The sequence below is a fragment of the Salvelinus namaycush genome, chromosome 37, assembly GCF_016432855.1.
Source record: "Salvelinus namaycush isolate Seneca chromosome 37, SaNama_1.0, whole genome shotgun sequence".
Taxonomy (NCBI): domain Eukaryota; kingdom Metazoa; phylum Chordata; class Actinopteri; order Salmoniformes; family Salmonidae; genus Salvelinus; species Salvelinus namaycush.
The window spans coordinates 10588048-10613302 of record NC_052343.1 but is presented as its reverse complement, the minus strand read 5'-3'; the positions used below and the strand labels follow the sequence as shown (position 1 = coordinate 10613302).

At 43.7% G+C, this 25255-nt stretch overlaps 1 protein-coding gene across 1 annotated transcript in view; it reads right to left on the bottom strand.

Moving 5' to 3' along the window:
- Positions 1–1649: 1649 nt before the first annotated feature.
- Positions 1650–25255, bottom strand: part of agmo (alkylglycerol monooxygenase) — a 37806-nt gene continuing 14200 nt past the window's right edge. The window contains exons 4-13 of the mRNA XM_038976577.1: positions 22401–22504; positions 21380–21475; positions 19913–19979; positions 19732–19797; positions 19570–19649; positions 18872–19006; positions 17438–17554; positions 14155–14237; positions 13770–13872; positions 1650–2264 (exon numbers count right to left, since the gene is read on the bottom strand). Of these exons, the coding sequence (XP_038832505.1) occupies positions 2184–2264; positions 13770–13872; positions 14155–14237; positions 17438–17554; positions 18872–19006; positions 19570–19649; positions 19732–19797; positions 19913–19979; positions 21380–21475; positions 22401–22504 (932 nt within the window). The 3' untranslated portion in view covers positions 1650–2183. The remainder of the gene's footprint in view (positions 2265–13769; positions 13873–14154; positions 14238–17437; positions 17555–18871; positions 19007–19569; positions 19650–19731; positions 19798–19912; positions 19980–21379; positions 21476–22400; positions 22505–25255) is intronic.

The following is a 25255-nucleotide window of genomic DNA, read 5'->3' as shown; positions in this document are numbered from 1 at the left end:
TGTATATGTGTGTGTCTGTGTGGATATATGTACACTGAATATACTGTACCAAACATTAGGAACACCTTCGTAATATTGAATTGCCCCCACCCCAACCCACAAGGTCTCAAAAGTGTTTGACAGGGATGCTGATCCATGTTGACTCCAATGCTTCCCACAGTTGTGTCAAGTTGGCTGGATGTCCTTTGGGTGGTGGACCATTCTTGATACGGGAAACTGTTGAGCATGAAAACCCCAGCAGCGTTGCAGTTTTTGGCACCTACAACCATAGCCGGTTCAAAGGCACTTAAATATTTTGTCTTGCCCATTCACCCTCTGAATGGCACACATACACAATCCATGTCTCAATTGTCTCAAGGCTAAAATATCTTTCTTGAACCTGTTTCCTCCCCTTCATCTACTCTGATTGAAGTGGATTTAGTGACATCAATAAGGGATCATAGCTTTCATCTGGATTCACCTGGTCAGTCTATGCCATGGAAAGAGCAGGTGTTTTTTAAATGTTTTGTACACAAAAGTGTATGTCTGTGTGGGTGTATGTGTGCTAAGGTGAGGAGAATCAGAGCAGGTGGCCAGTCCAGTTCAAGTGTTCAGCAGTCTGATGGCTTGTAGGTAGAAACTGTCTCTGAGCCTGTAGGTATCAGATCTCATACTCCGATACCGTATGCCCGATGGTAAGTAAGTGAACAGCTCATTGGACATTGAATAACAGGCACCAGAGATATGTACTGTAGGCCTACGAGTCTACTCACGTGTTTCTGCAGTTTGACTAGGCTTCTATTGGGTAGGCTACCAACATTTTTTATTTTATTTTTTATTTATTTTTTAATTCTATGACCAGGCCAGCTGCCCACAGTGTGATGTACAGGTAACTACCAAAATAAAGGAAACATAATCGGGCGTTGGGCCACCACGAGCCAGAACAGCTTCAATGCACCTTGGCATAGATTCTGGAACTCTGTTGGAGGGATGCGACACCATTCTTCCATGAGAAATGCCATCATTTGGTGTTTTGTTGATGGTGGTGGAAAACACTCTCTCTGGTATCGCCCCCACAACTCTTGCCCTGTGGATGGAGGCATTGTCATGCTATGGGGGCATAGGCATGGAAGCCAAAATAATGGTTAGCCCAGCTTTTTTATACAAGACCCTAAGCATGATGGGATGTTAATTGCGTAATTAACTCAGGAACCACACCTGTGTGGAAGCACCTGTTTTCAATACACTTTGAATCCCTTGTTTACTCAAGCGTTTCTATTATTGTGTCAGTTACCTGTATTAGGCAACACCAGGTACAGATCTTCCTCCTCCAATTCATACCTTAACTATTATTTGGGAAAATACAAAACTGACCCAAGATCAGCGTCTCACCTTATCTATAAAATGAATGCAGTCTTAAGGCAACAATAGTGCCACCTGGTGCAGAATCCTGAAACTATTTTCCAGCCCATGGTAGTGAAGTAGAGAAGGCTTCTACTATAGTGTTACTTATTCAGATGCCCTAATACGAATTAATCACAGTTTCAGTTATATAAAATACATGAATATCTAATACAGGATTTTTCCCCAGAAATGTGTCTAATGCTGTACTGCTGCAGAAATGCTGTACTGCTGGCCTACAGACCAGCTAAAATGATGAGTGAGACTGGTAACAGAAAACTGTTTAGTCAAAAATGGAACTGAAAAATATAGAGTTAAGAAGTGTTACATTTCATGAAAAAAGGGATCCTAGGAAAAGTTACCCTGCAGTTTTAGGAGGTATTTGTTGTACAGGTAAAGGTGTAGGTGAATACAGTTTTAAAAGTCATTCATAATATTCTCAATGGCTCACTAAACAGGAATGTATTACATTGATTGTAATCAATCAATCACTGAATAGCACCACATAACAGTACAATTTGAACAAAATCAGAAAAGCTACCTTCCATAAGAAGCGTAGAAACACTAAGCATGGTCATAAAGGTATAGTGCCTATGGCCATTCATACATACTATGCTTGTCCGATTAAAAACATAAACAAATATTATTATGAGGCAAGATATGCACATTATATATAATATTTGATTCATAGAAGCTTGTATGTTGGTTAATATGTGGGAAAGTGTGGCTACATAAAGTCATGGCTAAAGTCCTTCAAACATTTGATGGAGCCAGGTACAGTAAGCCAATGGGACCTGACAAGCTCATGTTGTCTTCTTCTTGACTGCAATCAATTGGCTGAATGTCTGCAGGCCCCAGTACAGCAGGGAGATGGAGACAAAGGCCTACAGAGAGAGAGGGAGAGGCGTTAGGCCAATGTGTTCTTTACTTTATTAGGTGTCTGTGAGTACTGACTGACTAATTTTACACCTATATCTTGTTGGGACTAGATGCTGTTCGTGAGCACTTACCACAAACAAACGTAATTTTTTTTTACGTATGTTTCCAAAATACTCTGGATTGCTTCAAAGTAGATTTGATTTGCTTCATTCTCTTACCCTCATTTTTGGTGTACCATTGTATGCATTCATTCATGTGCACTGGACATGATGGTCAGACTGACAGATCTAGATACATAGGATAGTAAGGAAGGATCAATATTATATCCACCCCACAATTGATAAAGGAGAAGAATAACACAGCATCATCTTTCACTTCATACATGATTGAAAGAAGACACAGAACTGTGAGCCAGACATATTAGCACGGGACACATAAGGAACGGCAAAGGTTAAGGAGTAGGGCAAAGTCATCTCCCATGATGCTCTCATGTTGGGGTGAAGAAGTCGAACGCCACGGGGGAATATGCCAGAAAATTCTGCCAAAAGCTGTCCTGTGGCGCCTGTCCCTCCTCCCCCGACCCCCTTTCCCTCTGTGATCTGGCCCATAAACTGCATCCTACCTCGCAGAGCAAGCCAAACCAGGCCCCTGTCCATCACAGGCAACGGCCTGATGGGAAAAAAGCAGCGTTTCCTCTGGACGCCACAGCTGTTTTCCTCCGAGAGGGAGAGTGGGAGGGAGTGAGAGAGCACAACAGGGCCTGGAATGTCCCCCCGCTTTTCCGCCCCTCACTACCTGTCCTGGCAACAGGTTCCCCACTGAGGGAAGGAGAGGACGGAGGGAGGGAAGGAGAGGACGGAGGGAGGGAGGGAGGAGGGGGGATTGAAGAAAAGAGAAAAGAAGGAGAAGGAGGCAACCTGGGCCTGAGACCAAAGCCTCAACGTCTAGGGCGGACATACCTTTTTACACTGCAGCACTTTACAGAGACATGACGTTGTGATGTGAGCTGTACCCATCCTGGAGATGGGTTGGGATCGAAAGTGAAGCAAGGCCTCAGGAGTACCCCACAAATCACATAACAGGCCGAGCTGTCTGTTGGATCGACCGGGGGTGCTGTGTTGGTTCTACTCCCATCTCTCTGTTGGCCGTACTAAGCTACATTTTAATAGACTTCTCTGGGAAAATACTGCATGTGGGATAGATTACATGCGGAAGCGGGGGTTTGATCGTCTGCAAATAAGCACTACGAACAGAGAACACTGGTTCACCAAGTAGGAATCTCAACAAATCCACTCTCACTCACTTTGTTTTGATTTCAAGAGAGGGTAGTTCGTTAGAGCACCAATGAGTCAAACAAATGGGCTCAGAGCAGGACAAATATAAATGCATGTGGTAGATCTTCATTTCTGAGTAGTTTCTGTTTTCTTGGGTCCAAATCAAGATACGGAACATACTGTTCTACGTTTCTGAGCAAGGAGGATACACTTCTACAGTATTGTCGAGACTGCATTGACTATTCTGCCATCATGTGATAAATAAAGTGATATATTGAATAGTCAAGAAAGCCACCACCAGGTGAGAGGGTAGCCTTTCCTCTCATACCTTTGACTCCCAACCTCCCTACATTGGGGTACCTGTGGCAGTCGTGGGCAGTAGGGGGTTAACATGGTGGCGCCCTGAGTTCTCCCATGCAGCTGCACTCATGATTGAAATGAAAACAGCGCAGAATGGGTGCTGTCAGGAGTGTGATATATGACTTGTAATGAGATGTTTCCAGAGCTCCCCTCCCATCCATATGGCTAGCCTGCCTGCCTACAGTACACATTAGGAGAGTGAGGGAGGGAGAGAGAGAGAGAGATGCAATACTCAAACATCTGCATAACAGGGCTAGGAGATTCTTAGACACAAACACATACTCCCTCAATCGCAGGCAGGGATACACACGAGTGCACACACACGCATGTGTAGGTATGTATGCATGCATGCATGCATGCAGTGCATTCAGAAAGTATTCAGACCCCTTGACTTTTTCCCAAAACGTTAAAGCCTTATTCTAAACTGTATTAAAACACATTTTTCCCTCATCAATCTACACACAATACCCCATAATGACAAAGCGAAAATGTATTAAATATAAAAAACAGAAATACTTTATTTACATAAGTTTTCAGACCTTTTGCTATGAGACTCGAAATTGAGCTCAGGTGCATCCTGTTTCCATTGATCATCCTTGAGATGTTTCGACAACTTGATTTGAGTCCACCTGTGGCAAATTAAATTGATTGGACATGATTTGGAAAGGTACACACCTGTCTATATAAGGTCCCGTTGTTGACAGTGCATGTCAGAGCAAAAACCAAGCCATGAGGTTGAAGGAATTGTCCGTAGAGCTCCGAGACAGGATTGTGTCGAGGCACAGATCTGGGGAAGTGTACCAAAACATTTATGCTGCATTGAAGGTCCCCACAGTGGCCTCCATCATTCTTAAATGGAAGAAGTTTGGAACCACCAAGACTCTTCCTGAGCAATCAGGGGAGATGGGTCTTGGTCAGGGATGTGACCAAAGACCCGATGATCACTCTGATATAGCTCCAGAGTTCCTCTGTGAAGATGGGAGAACCTTGCAGAAGGACAACCGTCTCTGCCACGCTCCACCAATCAGGCCTTTATAGTAGAGTGGCCAGACGGAAGCCACTCCTTACTAAAAGACACATGAAAGCCCACTTGGAGTTTGCCAAAAGGCACCTAAAGACTCTCAGACCATGAGAAACAAGATTCTCTGGTCTGATGAAACCAAGATTGAACTCTTTGTCCTGAATGCCAAGCGTCACGTTTGGAGGAAACCTGGTACCATCCCTACGGTGAAGCATGGGGGTGGCAGCATCATGCTTTGGTGATGTTTTTCAGCGGCAGTGACTGGAAGACTAGTCAGGATCAAGGGAAAGATGAACGGAACAAAGTACAGAGAGATCCATGACGAAGTCCTGAGTGCTCTGGAGCAGGTTCTCAGACTGGTGCGAAGGTTCACCTTCCAACAGGACAACAGCCCTAAGCACACAGCCAAGACAACGCAGGAGTGGCTTCGGGACAAATCTCTGAATGTCCTTGAGTGGCCAAGCAAGAGCCCTGGCTTGAACCGGATCGAACATCTCTGGAGAGACCTGAAAATAACTGTGCAGCGACGCTCCCCATCCAACCTGACAGAGATTGAGAGGTTCCGCAGAGAAGAATGGGAGAAACTCCCCAAATCAAAAATTGAATCAAATTGTATTAGTCACATGCGCCGAATACAACAGCGTAATGCTTACTAAAAGTAACAAGTAATTAAAGAACTGCAGTAAAATAACAATAGCGAGACTACATACAGGGGGTACCGGTACAGAGTCAATGTGCGGGGGCACCGGTTAGTTGAGGTAATGTGTACATGTAGGTAGAGTTATTAAAGTGACTATGCATAGATGATAACAACAGAGAGTAGAAGTGTTGTAAAAGAGGGGGGGATGCAAATAGACTTGGTAGCCAATACTGTACAGGTGTGCCAAACTTGTAGCATCATACCAAAGAATACTCAAGGCTGTCACGTTCCTGACCTTATTTCCTTTGTTCAGTCTTGTTTAGTTGGTCAGGACGTGAGCTGGGTGGGCATTCTATGTTATGTGTTTCTATGTTGGGTTTATTGTTTGGCCTAATATGGTTCTCAATCAGAGGCAGGTGTTTGTCATTGTCTCTGATTGGGAACCATATTAAGGTTGACTGTTTTCACTGTTTGTTTGTGGGTGATTGTTGCCGTGTCTGTGTTTGTTCGCCACACGGTACTGTTTTCGTTCGTTTGTTCACGTCGTTTATTGTTTTGTATTTTGTCAAGTATTTTTCGTCTTTGTTTAAATAATTAAAGTATGTATTCAAACCACGCTGCGCTTTGGTCCGATCCTTGCTCCTCCTCAGACGAGGAGGATTACGACAAGCGTTACAAAGGCTGTAATCGCTGCCAAAGGTGCTTCAACAAAGTACTTAGTAAATGGTCTGAATAGTTATGTAAATATTATGTTTCAGTTTAATTTTTTTATAAAATTTGCTAAAATATCTAAAAACCTGTTTTTGCTTTGTCATTACGTGGAATTGTGTGTAGATTGATGAGGGGGGGGGGAATTATTAGTCTATTATAGAATAAGGCTGTAACTTAACAAAATGTGGAAAAACTCAAGGGAGTCTGAATACTTTCCGAATGTACTGTACATGCACTCAAATACACACACATGCTCGAAGGTAGGTACATGTACATATATGTAGCAAACACACACACGCTCCTCTCCTGCTGGGTCTAGTTCCTCCCTCTTCACTATAAGCAGACACACTTGACTCCTGTCTTTGAACCCAGTCAACAGAGAGATGCTGAGCAGGTTAATGTCTCTCCAGAGAGGCTACTCTGTCTGGGGCTTAACAACTGTACGAGAGCCATGGGAAACACTACCCAACACACACATACAGAAATACAGATAAACGGACACACACACAAATGCACGTATGCACGCATGCGCAGACACCCACATAACACACATATTGCTTGTGCAGTAGTAATGTAGCAAAATAGTCATGATTAAGTCACAAAGGGACTCCTTCCGTGTCTCAGTCTACTCTTTCCACTCTTATTGTCAGCACTATTTTCTCCAAGGATGTCAGAGGACAGATCCAAGGTCACTACAAACCTATACGGTCCATGAGGCCTTTCCCCTTTCTACTGTTCTGGGGTCAGCGAAAGTGAAGGATAATTCACCATCCCGACCTCCTGGCTGTGTGTGTCTACACACTATTACACTGTCATTACTGCAGAAGCCATAGGCTTGGCACATTCTAAAGCCTCAGCCATGGAAGTTTAGGGCCATGTCTCAAATGGCACCCTGTTTCCTTTATAGTGCACTACTTTTGAGCATAAGACCATAGGGCTCTGGTCAAAAGTAGTGCACTTTATAGGGAATAGGATACCATTTGGGATACACATTGTAAGCCTCAGCCATGAAAGTCTCGATCTTACTAATACCCATAATGCTCTGGGTGGCTCCAGCGGTGAGGCGGCCCACTCCGGAGAGCGAGGGCGGAAAGTTGGCAGCCGCGGCGCGACGGGAGCGGGTCCAGAAACAAGGGATGAAAAAACAAAGGAGCGAGAAAGAGAGAGAGAGAGGGGGAGATTTCTGCCTTGCAAAATCAAGCCTGGTGTGCTTTGATGGAGCAATCAGGCCAAGGCAAAGCCCTAGAACTAGAGTCTCAGCGGACGTTCTGTAAATCAGTTCAATGGGATTCCACAGAGAAGGGCGAAGATGGATGGAACCCCAGGGGCTTGTAAGAGAGAGAAAGAACAATCCTTCCCTCCCTCCTTCCCTAGTTTCGCTCCACCTCCACCTCTGTCTTCTCCTCCCTCTCATCCTCTACTCTGTCAGCGTACTGTAGGAACCTGGAGCATGATCACATTCAAACATCCTGGCTAGTGGCTAATAGTTGCCGGGGACTTTAATGCATGGACATTTAAATCAGTTTTACCTCATTTCTACCAGCATGTTAAATGTGCAACCAGAGGAAAAATAACTCTAGACCACCTTTACTCCACACATAGAGATCCGTACATACGAAGCTCTCCCCCGCCCTCCATTTAGCAAATCTGACCATAATTCTATCGTCCTGATTCCTGCTTACAAGCAAAAAATAAAGCAGGAATCACCAGTGACTCGGTCAATAAGGAAGCGGTCAGATGACGCAGATGCTAAGCTACAGGACTGGTTTGCCAGCATACACTGGCATATGTTCCGGGATTCTAGAGTGCTAGAGGCATCATTACAGAACCTGGTTCGATTCCAGGTTGTATCACAACCGGCCGTGATTGGGAGTCCCATAGGGCGGCGCACAATTGGCCCAGCGTCGTCTGAGTTTGGGGTAGGCCGTCATTGTAAATAAGAATTTGTTCTTAACTGACTTGCCTAGTTGAATAAAGGTTACAATTCTTCCGATGGCATTGAGGAGTATACCACATCAGTCACTGGCTTCATCAAAACAATTGATGACGTCATCCCCACAGTGACCGTACGTACATACCCCAACCAGAAGCCATGGATTACAGCAACATTTACTGAGCTAAATGGAAGAGCTGCCGCTTTCAAGGAGCGGAACTCTAACCTGGATGCTTATAAGAAATCCTGCTATGCCCTCAGACGAACCTAAAAAAACGCAAAGCGTCAATACAGGACTAAGATTGAATCGTACTACACCGGCTCCGATCGTCGGATGTGGCAGGGCTTGCAAACTATTACAGACTACAAAGGGAAGCACAGCCGCGAGCTGCCCAGTGACACGAGCCTACCAGACAAGCTAAATTATTGGCAAGCAACACTGAAGCACGCATGAGAGCATCAGCTGTTCCGGACGACTGTGTGATCACGCTCTCCGTAGTCGATGTGAGTAAGACCTTTAAAAAGGTCAACATTCATAATGTCACGCCCTGACCTTAGAGAGCCTTTTTATGTCTCTATTTGGTTTGGTCAGGGTGTGATTTGGGTGGGAATTCTATGTTCTTTATTTCTAGTTTTTGTGTTTCTATGTTTTGGCCGGGTATGGTTCTCAATCAGGGACAGCTGTCTTTCGTTGTCTCTGATTGGGAATCATACTTAGGCAGCTTATTTTGCCACATTAGGTTGTGGGATGTTGTTTTTTGTTAGCTCTGCGTAGCGGAACGTGACGTTCGTTGTTCTTTTGTTGTTTTGTTTAGTGTTCTGATTTAATAAAATATCATGAACACGTACTACGCTGCACCTTGGTCTCATCCTTCAGACGAGCTTAACACATAAGGCCACAGGGCCAGACGGATTACCAGGACATGCACTCCGAGCATGCGCTGACTAACTGGCAAGTGTCTTCACTGACATTTTCAGTGGTAAGGGTAGGTAACAACACATTCTATTTTTGAGAATGTGGGAATGGTTCATGGACACTTAAGGGACAGTTATGACGAATATGTTTACTTTGGTGATCTCATGAAGGACAGGAAACACACAAAATGGTATCTCTTAAAGTGTACATTTCCCATTTCTAAAATATTGTGAAACGTATGTGATTAAACATGAAACTATTTGTGAAAAGATGTAATGAAATATTAACCTTCTAAATGAGAGTATGGATTTTCATATAAAGATTAACTAGTCAGTGGCCACACCCCCATGAGCCCAGACATCACATTAGGCGTCATAGAACCACCCCTTCTTCGACAGAGTATAAAACCCACTCCTGAAGAAATTCACACCAGACTAGAAAACATGCAGCTGACACGACATGTTTAAATAGTTGGCACTACAACTCTACCAAAGGACAAGACCATACCACGTGGAGCATTGGCTACACGGCTGGAAATAAACTCTGAGACTATCGATCACTACAGAATAAGAGCAAATCTTAGACGTATAATTACTAGTCGAGCTAGAAGTTACGTAAATCTAGAACAAGAATACCGACAACCGCCGAAGCATCTATTCCATGACAACATTTCTGAATGATACTCTGAAGTATCCATCCTAACCACTTACAACCACGAAAGACATTGTGACTTCTGGGAAAGTTAACCAGAGACTCTGATGAACCCTACAGGACGATCGAGGATTCCAACAGAGAAGACAACAACGACATACGGGCGTAAATATATATACATTGCAATTATTCTCGAATGAGCGGACGTTCACGTGCAAAGGATTAGCATTTCAATGAATATAATTATAGACTGTGTGTAGTGAATCCATTTTGTCTTTCCTGCTCTCTCAGTCCCCACCCCTTTCCTTTGACTACCAAGCCGTCATATCGGCTTAGCCCACTAGGGACTTTTCTGTCATTGCTAGTAACCAATATCTACTGTTTGTTTGTGATGTATTTCTGTGATTATTTAGTTAGTAAATAAATAATTAAGCCAATTTGTATATTTCTGATTCATTATGGAAACTAGGGTTTGTGCAGATAACCAAGTATTTTACGAAGTTCAGATGAGACTGATAGAAGGTAAAGAATAATTCACGACTGATTGATGACTGAAATGTAAGAGATTTTTAGATCTCTAAGAGTTAATTCGGAAGACGGAACTCCTAAAATAAACTTCTCCGTGGTGCCCCAGGTTATTAATGAGTTCATTGTTGCATGATTTAATTAAATCACTTAATCAATTAAATGTTAGTTATCAATTTGATAAAATAGCATGTCATCACATTAATGATAGTCACAGACACGACAACCGACAATGGACATCCTCCTATAGGGAGGAGGTCAGAGACCTGGCCGTGTTGTGCCATGATAACAACCTCTCCCTCAACGTGATCAAGACAAAGAAGATGATTGTGGACTACAGGAAAAGGAGGACCGAGCACGCCCCCATTCTCATCAACGGGACTGTAATGGAGCAGGTTGCTTGGTGTCCATATCACCAACAAACTAGCATGGTCCACACACACCAAGACAGTTGTGAAGAGGGAACGACAAAGCCTATTCCCCCTCAGGAGACTGAAATTATTTGGCATGGGTCCTCAGAAAGTTCTACAGCTGCACCATTGAGAGCATCTTGATTGGTTGCATTACTGTCTGGTATGGCAACTTCTCGGCCTCCAACCGCAAGGCACTACAGAAGGTAGTGCGTACGGCCCAGTACATCACTGGGGCCAAGATTCCTGCCATCCAGGACCTCTATACCAGGCAGTGTCAGAGGAAGGCCCTAGAAATTGACAAAGACTCCAGCCACCCTAGTCATAGACTGTTCTCTCTGCTACCGCATGGCAAGCGGTACCAGAGCGCCAAGTCTAGGTCCAAAAGGCTTCTTAACAGCTTCTACCCCCAAGCCATAAGACTCCTGAACAGTGAATCAAATGGCTACGCAGACTATTTCTTACTTATCTATTTTTTACCTAACACTTATTTTTCTTAAAACTGCATTGTTGGTTAAGAACTTGTAGTAAACATTTCACTGTATGGTCTGCACCTGTTGTATTCGGCGCATGTGACAAATAACATTTGATTTGATTTAGTACTGGGGTTTGTGGTCCTCCTTTACTCCTCGTCATCCTCTTTTTCCTCATCTACCTCCTCATGAGTCAATGACAAAACATCTGTGACGAATTCCCAAGAACAACATAAGGAGAAAGTTACAGAGCACAAATATACCCCTCCAGAAATGCTAATCTCCCCTGTTATTGTAATGGTGAGAGGTTAGCATGTCTTCGGGGTATGAATTTGTGCATCTCTAACATTCTCAATTCCAAAGTGCTGGAGTACAGAGTCAAAATAATGTAAAAAATTGTCACTGTCCCAATATTTTTGGAGCTCACTGTATATGTTATTACATTGATTAGATTAGAAAGTGAGTATGTGTGTTTGCATGTCTGTGTTTCTGTTTCTTTTTGGGGGGGGGGAGTAAGCTCCCCTGCAACAAAGATTGCCTTGCAGTCATTTAGTCATTTACAGCATTAACAATGTCTACACTGTATTTTTGATCAATTTGATGTTATTTAAATGGACACATTTCTTTTGCTTTTCTTTCAAAAACAAGGACATTTCTAAGTGACCCCAAACTTTTGAACGGTAGTGTATATACACACACACACACACACACACACACACACACACATATATTCTCTCTCACACACACACACACTTTACGCCCGCCCACACACCACCAATCTACCTAATACAACCTGGCTCCATGTGTGCCACTCAGACAGTGAGTGTGGGTGGGGAAGGGAGGGTGAGAGGTACCCCATCCTCCGCTTACAGGTCAAGCCTGCAGCTTTACAAGGGAAATCTCCAGAGCCACTATAAATACCACAGTGAGCTTTAAGGGTGCTGTATATCACGCCAGTGGGCTTTAAGTGCTTCAACTCAACCTATTTTTTTGTAGTTATTTTTTAATAGTGGAATCGAATGAGTGATTACTTTCAGTCCCCAGCATTAATTGATCGGCGCGACTTCAAAACGCCTCCCGCCAGCAACTGAGTTGGCCGTTCACCTCACACGTCAGGACAATATATCATTACTGTGCCTCGGTTTCTTTGCTGCCTCACTTGTAGTAACGGGGAACAAGGTACAAAGTCAGGAAACGTTTCATGAAAATCGTAATGCTTTTCAATGGGCACCACTTGCATAGGCGACATTTATTACGCTCCAACTGAAATACTGAGACATCGAAGAGGACCTAATGACTCATTCGCAGAAAGAGTACATAAAACAAAGATGTCATGGAGAAAATACTGCCATGTAGCATGTAGTGAATAAATCACAATGAAAAGGTTTTTCAAGTTTTTTTATTTGTTTTTATCATCTTGAAAAAAAAGGGTCTGGGAAAAAACTCCAGTCTCCTTTTTGAACACCTGAGTGTGCAGATGTGGAGTCACGCAATAAAAGTAGCGATACAGCCGCAGCGCTCACGTGCGAATCTCATCAGCCAGCTTTGGTTAGCGGCAGACTAGACTAATTGGTTCCAGAAGTGTTGCAGTTCGCACTGCCTGGGATGGCAGGGGACAAGGGAGTGTGAGTGAGAGAAAGTGTGAGAGCGTGAGAGAGAGAGAGAGAGAGAAGGGCCAGTAATGAAAGGTCAGCCATGATCTAGAACTCCGCCGCAAGTGTCATACATCACAGGTAAATGTGGGGCCAGTGACGGTTCACACGCACTGTAGTCTCTCTCTCTCTCTCTCTCTCTCTCTCTCTCTCTCTCTCTCTCTCTCTCTCTCTCTCTCTCTCTCTCTCTCTCTCTCTCTCTCTCTCTCTCTCTCTCTCTCTCTCTCTCTCTCTCTCTCTCTCTCTCTCTCTCTCTCTCTCTCTCTCTCTCTCTCTCTCTCTCTCTCTCTCTCTCTCTCTCTCTCTCTCTCTCTCTCTCTCTCTCTCTCTCTCTCTCTCTCACACACACACACAAACAAACGCACAAACACAATGAGGCACACTGGACACATACAGGGACACACAAACACTACTGTTTTGGCCTATTGTTACACCTAAACACAGTGCATCTTTATCCACAGAGCATGGCTGGCTACAGGAAGGGCCAATGCTCTAACTAGACCTAATGGCCCCTAAAGACTGGCTGTCGACTCCGCTTATCATCAAAGTGGCAACTCCCCCCACACACCACGCCCCACCCATCCCACCATCGCCTGGAGGGCATTCTGCTAGGTGCACTATTTTCTGACACTCTTTGACATGGTCGTCGTTAAAAACAACATTCTTATTGATTGGTTAATAGGGTTGTATTACACTAATTGTTACCTCTGAAAGTATGTTTCGGTCTCCTTGTCACGTACTGTATTTTCAAGTAAAATGTTTGGGACAATGAAATGGTGTAGATAAATGCCTACTTATATCTCTAGCTTTCCATTACAGTAGGATACCGTTATCACACCTCTATGCCCTCAGACGAGGGCATAAATGTTAGATTAGCACATCGTATCATTCTCCAAAAGGGGTTTCTAAAATGTTTTGTGGTAGCAGCATGGTCAGTCTCCTACCTCAATGGGGACAACCAGTGGTGCTGGTGCCGTCATGTAGCCATATCGCAGCAGCATCATCATCAGAACACAGCGCAGCAACTCCAACATGGATGCCGTTGGCCTGCATAGGGAAAGAACGTAACAACCGCCAATAAGGAACTGGTTGAAGTGGCATTTCGACTCAATTGATTCAAGTCATTTCAGTCATGGTATTGAAATCCAATAGATAAGAGAGAATCTATTGATCATTCATTATTGAAGTGTTTTCCATGTCAATTTTCTAAATTGTTAGATTGGGTTGGCCCACATAACCTTGAAGTGGACCAATCTGTGTGTGCAAATTCCAAGCTATTTACAGTGATGGATAACATTACAGTAACAGTGATATGTGACAGTACAGTACCGTTGGTCAATGATGAAGCCAATGGAGGTTAGACTGAGTAGAATGTAGCCAGTCATCATCAGAACAGTCAGCTGGGATAGCATCTATAACATAGACACACAAATAATGCTTATCATGAGAAAAGGTTATGGGAAAAATACATAAACATCAAGTACAGATGTAGGATCTTAATTTGAAAACCCTGTTGCAGGAGAACTTTCATGCAATGCAAGAAATATAAAACTTAAAGTGTATTTCAGGTTTAAAAATGCTTCTGATGTTTGTCTTTCCTCGTTGAAATTTCAGACTTGATTTTTTCTTACAAAAATGTATCGACCCCTACAAAAATGTCCATAAATTATAATCAACATAATAATTCACATTTCCTCTTGCTTGTAGGATTCTTTTTCTGTTGAAGCAAACTGGCTCAAATTAAGATCCTGCATCTGTATGGTGAATTATGGGCACAGGAGATTTGACTACGAGTGAAGTCATGAACCATGTCCCTTTTAATAGCCCAGACTACACATCTATACAATGTAAGCTATTATATTACATATAGGTCCTCTACACAGTGTAGTGTAGAGTCTTGCCAGTAACTGTGACTCACACAATTAAAGCAGCCCCAGCACCTCTCTGATTCAGAAGGGTTGGGTGGAATGCGGAAGACACGTTTCGGTTGAAGGCATTCAGTTGTGCAACTGACTAGGTATCCCCTTTCCCTTTCTCACGCTCAATATAATAGGGATATTACCTCTGGCCATGTCTGTTGAGTCCCGCTAAGGGACTTGACCAGAGTGGAAGACGTTGTGGTACATAGCTCTCAGTACCGCTACACATCAAGCCAAAGCAAACACTATGAAGAACACTAGTCCTATACTGTACACATTGACATTGACCTTGGTGAGCTGTTTGTGTTTTGTTCGCACACAACCCCAACCTGTGGATGGATACATGAGTGGTGAAAAGTTCCTAACCTAAAAGACAGCTGTAAGACTAGCTTCTCCTAAGGGACTAGATTGGTCTGCCAGAGCAGGGGTTGGATCTTCAACACTCCACCCAGAGGCCCTGACATGCAAACCTCACTGGTCTCCTTCCATGCAGTGCATAGACAACAATGTACATTCCCAACAGGCCATATATGGCATCAACATATCAACAGGAAGCAATAAAGTAGTATTTCTTCATGTTTATATGGTACAGGCCCTATAATCGTTATACCCCATATTCCCCTAACCCACACGTGGGAAAGGATAGGCAGGGCGCTACTATATGTATTCAATTGAGGCAAATAAGAGGTTATGAATCAACTATACTAAACCAATTCCATTACATGGATTCCAAAGACACACAGTAAACTTAACCATCACTAGAGTCAGTAACGCTTAAGGCGAGGTCTAAATTGGCAGTAATACAGTAACTACACAGTTATTGTAAGCTAATTACCAATCTATTCAGAATTGTATTATTTGGTAATTGTATTTTATTTATTTATTACACTTTATTAGGTTATTATGCTGTCTTGCACCCACTGGTACTGTTACCCAGGAGACAATGCAGGTCAGTTAGGTTACATGATCTTTACTTTGGCTATCTCTACCCTGGGGGAATGGACACTAGACACAACTTAAATGATTGGATTTTCATGCCGGCTCAGTGCGCACATTTTTGATTTTGTCCCATATCATATTTCAACAATAACAGTGAGTGAAAATAAATGAAATTCACCATCTGTTGGTGCTTCAGTGACTCCAGCACTGGACTGATAATGTTATTGTTTCTATATCCCCAGAGACCTGGAGATTAACTTGTTATTATTATGGTTATCATCACTACCATTATTATTTTCAGGACAAGAGATAGGTTGGTCAATTTACCTGTCTGTTCTCATCGTAAAATTACCCAACCTGAAATAAACTTGTAGCGACACGAGGGCCGTGCATCTTGTAGCGACACGAGGGCCGTGCATCTTGTAGCGACACGAGGGCCGTGCATCTTGTAGCGACACGAGGGCCGTGCATCTTGTAGCGACACGAGGGCCGTGCATCTTGTAGCGACACGATGGCCGTGCATCTTGTAGCGACACGAGGGCCGTGCATCTTGTAGCGACACGAGGGCCGTGCATCTTGTAGCGACACGAGGGCCGTGCATCTTGTAGCGACACGAGGGCCGTGCATCTTGTAGCGACACGAGGGCCGTGCATCTTGTAGCGACACGAGGGCCGTGCATCTTGTAGCGACACGAGGGCCGTGCATCTTGTAGCGACACGAGGGCCGTGCATCTTGTAGCGACACGAGGGCCGTGCATCTTGTAGCGACACGAGGGCCGTGCATCTTGTAGCGACACGAGGGCCGTGCATCTTGTAGCGACACGAGGGCCGTGCATCTTGTAGCGACACGATGGCTGTGCATCTTGTAGCGACACGAGGGCCGTGCATCTTGTAGCGACACGAGGGCCGTGCATCTATATCCATGATGTAATTAAAGGCTAACTTAATTTGTTTGAAATGTTTTAATATCTTTGAATTAACACTAAGATCCTGAGTTGTGCTACACTGCATCATCAATAGTCACGGTAAATACGTGCCTAGTGAACATGGAGGTATACATACATACATGGACATTGTTACTAACTTTGTTATTTTCCCTGGAAATCCTGATTACAGCATCCTAAAGGCTATTTAGGTTGGGAAATGTTTGGGAAATGGTTGACTTGGCAATTAAGGCGTTTGTGTTCACTGTTAGACCACCAGCTGCTATGCTGCTGTTTCATGCGCTGGTGGCCAATAAGAGGGAACTCTTTGACTGTGGGCCTATGTGGAGGGAGGACCACAACTAAGGGAACACCATGGAGGTAGGAATCACATGAAGACAGGCCATTTTGTCTCAGTTTGAAGGGCTGGGTGGGACAGCACATTTTGGCTAACCAAAACTATGCCAGGGGAAAAAAGCAGTCCAAAGATAACTACTGAGGAAACCTGACTTTCATTTTTTTGAAAGAGGAGGGGGGGGATTTTGGCTCTGAGAGTGGAAAATAATAGACAAAGGTTATTTTAAAGAGGACTGACAGTGAGTCATTCTGACTTGATGGTAGCCGAGTCACTATTTTTCTGGGTAAATACTGTAGAAAAACAACCCAATTAAGAATGTCATAAGCTAAAATAAACAGAATGTTTGTGACTTCGTTCCTTCGAAGAAAATGAAAATGACATTATTTCAAATGGCTAAAATAAGATAGAGCCCATGTTTTCTCAATCCCAGTTGATTATCTATGACTGGTAACTCTTGGGATTGACAATACATACCAGCCTTGACTCAAACAGATCCTGGTAAACACCCAACAACATTAGACCGTGTATGCACACATAGACTTTCAGAGCCAGAGGCCAACTGGGATTGTATGGCAGCTCTTCTCCAGTAACCTGTCAATGACATAATAAAAAAATATTAAAACGGCAATATAATACAGCTATACAAAAAGATGAGACAATATAACATCATTCCTGAATGTTGCGATTTTTTAATGGGCCATATTATCATGGCTTATCTATACGCAGATAATAAGATACTTTGAAATTATTCACTACAGAACATCTATACTGTTTGTACCTTAAACTTTGTTTAAAACACCAAATTGTAGAGAACTACATGTTGAATTGGTACCTTGCAGGGGGTCTTGGGTGAGATTTCCTTCACATTACTTCCCTTGTAGGTGTTCCAGCCCACAGCTCTGCTTAGCCTCAAAAGCCAACACATTCGACCCTGACTCTCTCTCTCACTCTCTCTCTTTCTCTCTCACTCTCTCCTTAGAAAATATCAACGCACCCGTCTAGGCCTACAATGGCAAGCCTTTCAAGATATTTCAGTCAAATTCCAGCACCCTCCACATGTTTAGAATCACCATGCAAGAGTTTAGGGGCCAATTTAATCATAAAGTCGAGGGGTGGAGTTTTTTTTAAGTGTGAAGGGCCTAAATACGTGCAACCATCAGCGCTATTTCAAAGTCAACCGCCGGGGCTCCTGATGGGCACTATAGTAACACACACACACACACACACACACACACACACACACACACACACACACACACACACACACACACACACACACACACACACACACACACACACACACACACACACACACACCCTTTTGATCCCTAGCAGGGTACCCACAGACTTACTATTTAAAGTGAAAATTTGCTTATTGTGTTCCCCCCTTTTGGGGTGGCAGGTAGCCTAGTGGTTAGAGCGTTGGGCCAGATCAAATCCCTGAGCTGACAAGGTAAAAATATGTTGTTCTGCCCCTGAACAAGGCAGTTAACCCACTGTTCCTAGGCCGTCATTGTCAATAAGAATTTGTTCTTAACTGACTTGCCTAGTTAAATAAAGGTTAAATACAAAAATGTTAAATAAAAAAAATATGTATTTGGTGTGGTGTTTCCATGTAAAGGCTGTGTAAAATGTGAATCTTTCATGTGAGAACACTGTGAGTCACTTGGATAGTAAGGATAGTGTTTTTCTTTACGTCATAGTGATAGTTAATGAAGTATGAAAGTGTCAAATGTGTCCCTTTTGGGAATGTAGATACACCAAAAATGCTAGAACACTGTCTTCAACTCCCTCTTCACACTCTCTTCTCTCCATGATTCCCCACGTCTTACTCTCTCATCTATCGCTCTCTCGTTTCCTCTCCCCCTCTAATGACAAAACGTGTTTTCATTTTGAATGTGGCAGTACCTTGGGTACCTCTGCGTGATCACCCAGCCTTGGTTTGCCAGGTTTCCAACTTGGTCCTTTCCAGAGGACTCCCAATTTATTGAAGATTTTCTTGTATCTGTTGAACCTCCTCCACAAGTATTTATAGTAATGGAACTAAAGGAAAAATATAAAAGATATACCATCACATTACAGTCACATTATATTACATAAGCAGTTTTACTATAAAAGCCCTGATATACTACATATTCATGGTTGTCAATGCTAATCTGTGCGTTAGTTAATACTGTGTGGAGAATGGTCCTCCATTTGGAAGGGATTGCTCATGCACTAAGTTGCCAGTGGTAAGGGCAGTGAAAATAATCAAACACAACTTCTAGTATTTCATTTTATTGGATTCTTTCACCTCTGCTGGGCGGTTTGTTTAAGGTTGCGTAATAATGTTATGGTTACAGCATGGCTGTTCCAGTGGTAACATTTACTCGTACAAAGTGATTGAGAGTAACTGCTCTACAAATGGTTTGATTCCACTGATGTAATACAGAGACAATCAGACAGTTTGCATGCAGTGTTAGCTCAGTCTAAACACTGTGACAATTTGCTCTTTGATAGCTTGTATATGCATTTATAGTCTAGTAGTTTATATATTACAGTGTGCAAAATAAAATACAGCAAATAAGACAATGATCTTGTATTTCGTATTTTCTCTTGGGACTAACCTGAATCTGGAGGATTTCATATGTGTTTATTTTGTGTACGAGACCGTAGACAACTTTATCGCCCTCTGGAGCAAAGGTACCTGATAAATCAAAGTAAGAGAATGTAGTTATAACGACAATGCCATATTACTACAAGCACTCACCCTGTGAACCTTTACTTACCGAATATTCTGTCCCATATTATCAGAGCTCCCCCGTAATTCTTATCAATGCAATACTCATTTCGCCCTGCCAATGAAATGCAACACATCATTTTCCTTTTTTGCCACTGCACTGATCAGCTCACGTCAAATATGGTAAGAATATGTGTGTTTGAGAGAGAAGAAGAGGCTTTCTTTCTTACCGTGGTGAACTCTGTGGTGACTGGGGGTGTTTAGGACCCACTCCAGAGGTCCCATATCTCTGATCACCTGAAAGACAGAGAATGTACATACATTAAACAAAAAATAATACAAAAATGTATAGCCTAGCTGCCACAATTTGGGTTGGTTTTCCGGACGTAGATTAAACCTAGTCCTGGATTAAAAAACTATTTTAATAGAGGTTTCTCGCAAATGTATGTTTTAACTGGTAGTGCACTCCTTGGGTCTTTGTTTGGCAATTTGGTTAACATACAGTAGCAACTAAATGTATCTGGCTAGAAACCTTTTTTATAAGACTAAAGCATTTTCTTGTTTGATGAGTTAGGTCTAATGACAGAAATCGTGAGGTGGCCAAATTCCCAGATGGAAAAAACAATATTTATAAAATGGAAGTATAAGCAACACTAGGATGGAGAGCGGTACCAAGACCAAAACGCAGTTGACACTGTTGATAATGCTCTTACATACACTTGAACACACACACATGCATACACGCATGCTTGTAATAGTAGCTACTAGCTAATATGAACGCACACACTTCCTTCCAGACAAACAAATGAATGCATGCACAAGCATTCCAAAACAATATCTCAGTCATTCATAATCAAACACGTATGGCTGTTCAATCACTCTATTAAGCAGACACACACACACACACACAGAAAATCCTTACAGATCATGCCATAAGGCACATATTTCAGAAGAATCAGATTTTTCTTTGGGTGCAACTTTTACAGACATTTTGATGTTAAAGTCTACCACTGATCGTACAGTCAGTCTGGGAAATTATTTTTAAATGATTCATTATTTCCATGTAATGAGTGGTCTGGCAACAGCCAGAGTTTAATCATGAATGAAAAACTTTCATTCCCAGATCAGGTCTGGGAATCGCGTGCCAATAAATTATTCAACATCAAAAAAGTCTATAAAGAAATCATAAATTATACCCCCCAGAAAATTGTGATTTTATGACTGTTTTCACTAATAGTGTAGTAAAAGATGGAAGTGATTCCAACTCCATTCATTCCCCTAACGATTGGGGATTGTAAAAATGATACTACCAATCACTTTAAAGGAGAACGATTGGTCTTGCTTCTGTTTGGAATATTTCATCAAATCTCATTATTTTTTATTAAACACAGGTTTGACTTGAGCTCCACTTAACAGCAGTTAGTATAGGGACTAGAGGGAGATAACTTTCAGCAGATAGTATAGGGACTAGAGTGAGATAACTTTCAGCCAAAGTAGCTTTATCTCTGAATTATTTTACAGTTTAAGCTATTACAGTAATTGGGAAATATGCATAATGAATCTTGTAGAATATTGACTACATGAATAATCATCATTAAACAGGGACGCATTCACTAGGCATGAAAATAAGCAAACGGGCCGAAATGAGGAGAGATAATGGTAACCTGAGACTGGGTGGTACTGTGGGCTGCATCTACCTCAGTGTGGATCCAGAACTGGTAGAGCAGGTTGAATTGGATGTGAACAGCGAACACAGAGGGTGGTACTGCCAACGCCATGGGGAGATAGAACACCTGAGGACAGACACAATGAATATCCTTAAAAGTACACAATGAGATGATCATTGTGGATAGTCAGATTAATATAATAGTTCCATTTAATCGTTTAGATGCTTTGCAAGAAAAACTATTTCTCTAATAATCCTGTTTACATGGACACATCCGAAATCACCAATCAAAATAAACATTCTACCACATCGACAATGTTATTTTTGAGAAGCCTATTTGATTCTGACTTCGGACATATAAAGTTTGTATGTGAAACTACTTCAAAGATGCATACTTTCAGTTGTTCTGAATACACTTCACTCGCGCTAACGAGAGAGGCACGCTTGGCTGGTGCTAGCACATGCGCATATCAAATACACCACTGGAACTACGATTAAGGTGTTTACATGTCCTAATAATTCAAAAGATTGCGTATACTTATTACCGTACGCCGATTAAGGCAAGCAGAGTCATGTCAAACTCAGCCTACTGCCATAATCAGTTAATCAGTTTAATATCAAATTATTAGTGTACATGTAAACGTACTCAATGACTATGGATAAAGAACAGTATACCATACTTCGTGCATAACACAGCATACATTGTGGTGAAGGAGCAAATGTTGGACTTATCTGCATTTCTAATGCGGCAGGTAGCCCAGCGTTTAGAGCGCTGGGCCAGTAACTGACAGGTCGCTGGTTTGAATACCCGAGCCGTCAAGGTGAAAAATCGGTCGATGTGTCCTTGAGCAAGGCACTTAACCCTAATTTGCACTATGGCTGATCCTGTAAAACAACACATTTCACTGCATCTATCCGGTGTGTGACAATAAAACCTGTTTTTCTTCATCAACCTTTGCCATCTCCAGCATCACACGAAAGTATGTTGTTCACAATAGAATAGAATAGAATAAAATAGCATAGATGTTCCAGTGGTTGAGTAGGGCTCTTACCCATGATGAGAACTGCTGTGTGAGGGATTGTCTGAGGGCTGTGGAAAGGTTGTAGTACTCTGAGCTGTGGTGGACCTGGTGGGCAGCCCACAGGAAGTTCAACTCTGTCGTGGGAACACACACACACACACACACACACACACCCTTTTGATCCCTGGCAGGGTACCCACAGACTTACTATTTAAACCCCTGTTGGGGTGGCAGGTGGCCCAACGCTCTAACCACTAGGCTAGCAACCGAAAGGTTGCTAGATCAAAGTTTCTCTTTGAATTAAATATGTGGAACTCAACATCCGCTGCGCCTTGGTCCCGTTCTTACGACAGCCGTGACAGAATATCCCACCAAAAGAGGACCAAACAGCGTATCCACGAGGTAAAGGAGTTTTGGACATGGGAAGAAGTGATGGTTGGATGCGAGACCCTTCCTTGGAGGCAGACGGAAGGTAATAATGGAGGACAGCGACGACGCCAGGGTTCGCGTCCACAGAAAGCCCAAGGACAACCCCAAGATTTTTTTGGGGGGGGGGGGCACAAGGGGTGGCCGGCTGAGCCGCGGGAAGAGCCAGAGCACATGGAGCAGGCGATAGAGAAGTGGTCAGTCGACCCAAGGAGAGTGCCAGATCTCTAGTGCACCTCCTCAGCCCGGTATGTCCTGTGCCGGTTCCTCGCACTCGCCATGAGGAGCGTGTCATCAGTACGCTGCCAAAGAAACCCCAAGATTCTTTTGGAATTCTCTTTTTCATGGAGATGGCGGTCGAGCAGCGGAGAGTGCCAGAGCCTGTGTGGGAGTCGGAGGAGGAATTCGATGAAAGATTCCAGAGAGAGGTGGTAGCGATGAGAATGCTGCAGCACACTCGTCCTGAAGTGCGTGTTCCCAGTCCGGTACGTCCTGTGCCTTCTCCCAGCACTCGCCCGGAAGTGCGTGTCACCAGTCCGGTGCCACCTGTACCGGCTCCACGCACTAGGCCTCCAGTGCGCATTCACAGTCCAGAGTTTCCGGCGACGGTTCCCAGTCCAGAGTTTCCGGCGACGGTTCCCAGTCCAGAGCTTCCGGTGAAGGTTCCCAGTCCAGAGCTTCCAGCGACGGTTCCCCGTCCAGAGCTTCCGGCGACAGTTCCCAGTCCAGAGCTTCCGGCGACAGTTCCCAGTCCAGAGCTTCCGGTGAAGGTTCCCAGTCCAGAGCTTCCGGTGAAGGTTCCCAGTCCAGAGCTTCCGGCGACGGTTCCCAGTCCAGAGCTTCCGGAGCTTCCAGGAAAGGCGTCCAGTCCCACTCCATGGCAGGAGCCTTCCTCTGTGCCGATGCCCAGTCCAGGCATGGTGTTCAGTTCCGCTCCAGGGCAGGAGCCTTCCTCTGCGCCGGTGCCCAGTCCAGGCACGGTGTCCAGTCCAGCTCCAGGGCAGGAGCCTTCCTCTGTGCCGGTGCCCAGTCCGGGATACGGTGTCCAGTCCAGCTCCATGGCCGGAGCCTTCCTCAGCGCCGGTGACCGGGCACGGCGACCAGCCCAGCTCCGAGGCGGGAGCCTTCCTCTGCGCCGGTGCCCAGTCCAGGCACGGCGTTCAGCCCGGCGCCATGGTCGGATCCGGTGTCTGGGGGAGGCTACGACCCGCACCGGAGCCGCCACCGACACTAGTCACCCCCCCCCCTAACCCCCCCATTTGGGTTCAGGTTTTGCGGCCAGAGTCCGCACCTTTGGGGGGGGTACTGTCACGCCCTGACCATAGAGAGCCCTTGTTTCTCTATGGTGTAGTAGGTCAGGGCGTGACTAGGGGGTATTCTAGTTTATAATTTCTATGTTGTGTTCTAGTTTATATTTTCTATGTTGGTGTTTTGTATGGTTCCCAATTAGAGGCAGCTGGTAATCGTTGTCTCTAATTGGGGATCATATTTAAGTAGCTATTTTTCCCACCTGTGTTTGTGGGATATTGTTTTGTGTTTGTGCATGTGCACTACGTAGTCACGTTTAGTTGTTCGTTTATTGATATATTTAGTTTTGTTTAAGTTTCTCTTTGAATTAAAGATGTGGAACTCAACATCCGCTGCGCCTTGGTCCCGTTCTTACGACAGCCGTGACATGTTGACCATCCAGCCATGTCCCTGTGCTGCAGTTTACATTCCTCTGCTGTGTTGTGATACGTGCTACATTAATATTACTATTACACTTCATTTTAACATCCAAAGAAACACGCTTGTTAAGTTTCACTGGATCTCCTGTTTCCGGACCACCCATTTCTCTGTGCTCTTTGGCACCCCTCAAACGCTTTGGCTTCATCTACATGGGAGTAGAGGAACCATTGCTAAGTCTGGACCACAAAGCCCCCATATAGGCTATCTATAGTAACGTATACTTTTCATTAAAAGCAGTGAAAGTTACTCAATGCCCATTAAAATCCCATGTGGTAGCCCTGAATGATAACACAAACAACTAATTCAACTCAACTAATTAAAGTTGACAACAAAGCTGGGTTTTGAAAATGTAGGAGGTACATTTTTGCCTGCTAAATATAGTCATGCGTACGATGAGCGGGATACTCACTGGGCTAGCTCTCCATTCGTTCTATTACGAGAGTTCATTCTAAAGAGACATCTTGAAGGTACTGTATGGATCTATCAGTGTTTAATAAACTTGTGAATTCTATCGAAACAGAGAGCCATAAAACCCATAGGGTCGAGAGACGCCACCTGAACAAACACACCGTGTAGAAAGTGTGTGAAGGTGTGTACAGTAGGTGTCTGTGAAAAGAATGCCATGATCGGTCTTCGAACGCCTAAAATTAAACGTCCAAGAAGCTGCGGCCTAACCATCAAAATCAGCAAGCCTTGTCTATGAGGAACTCCCAAAGCCTAGGAGACAGGGA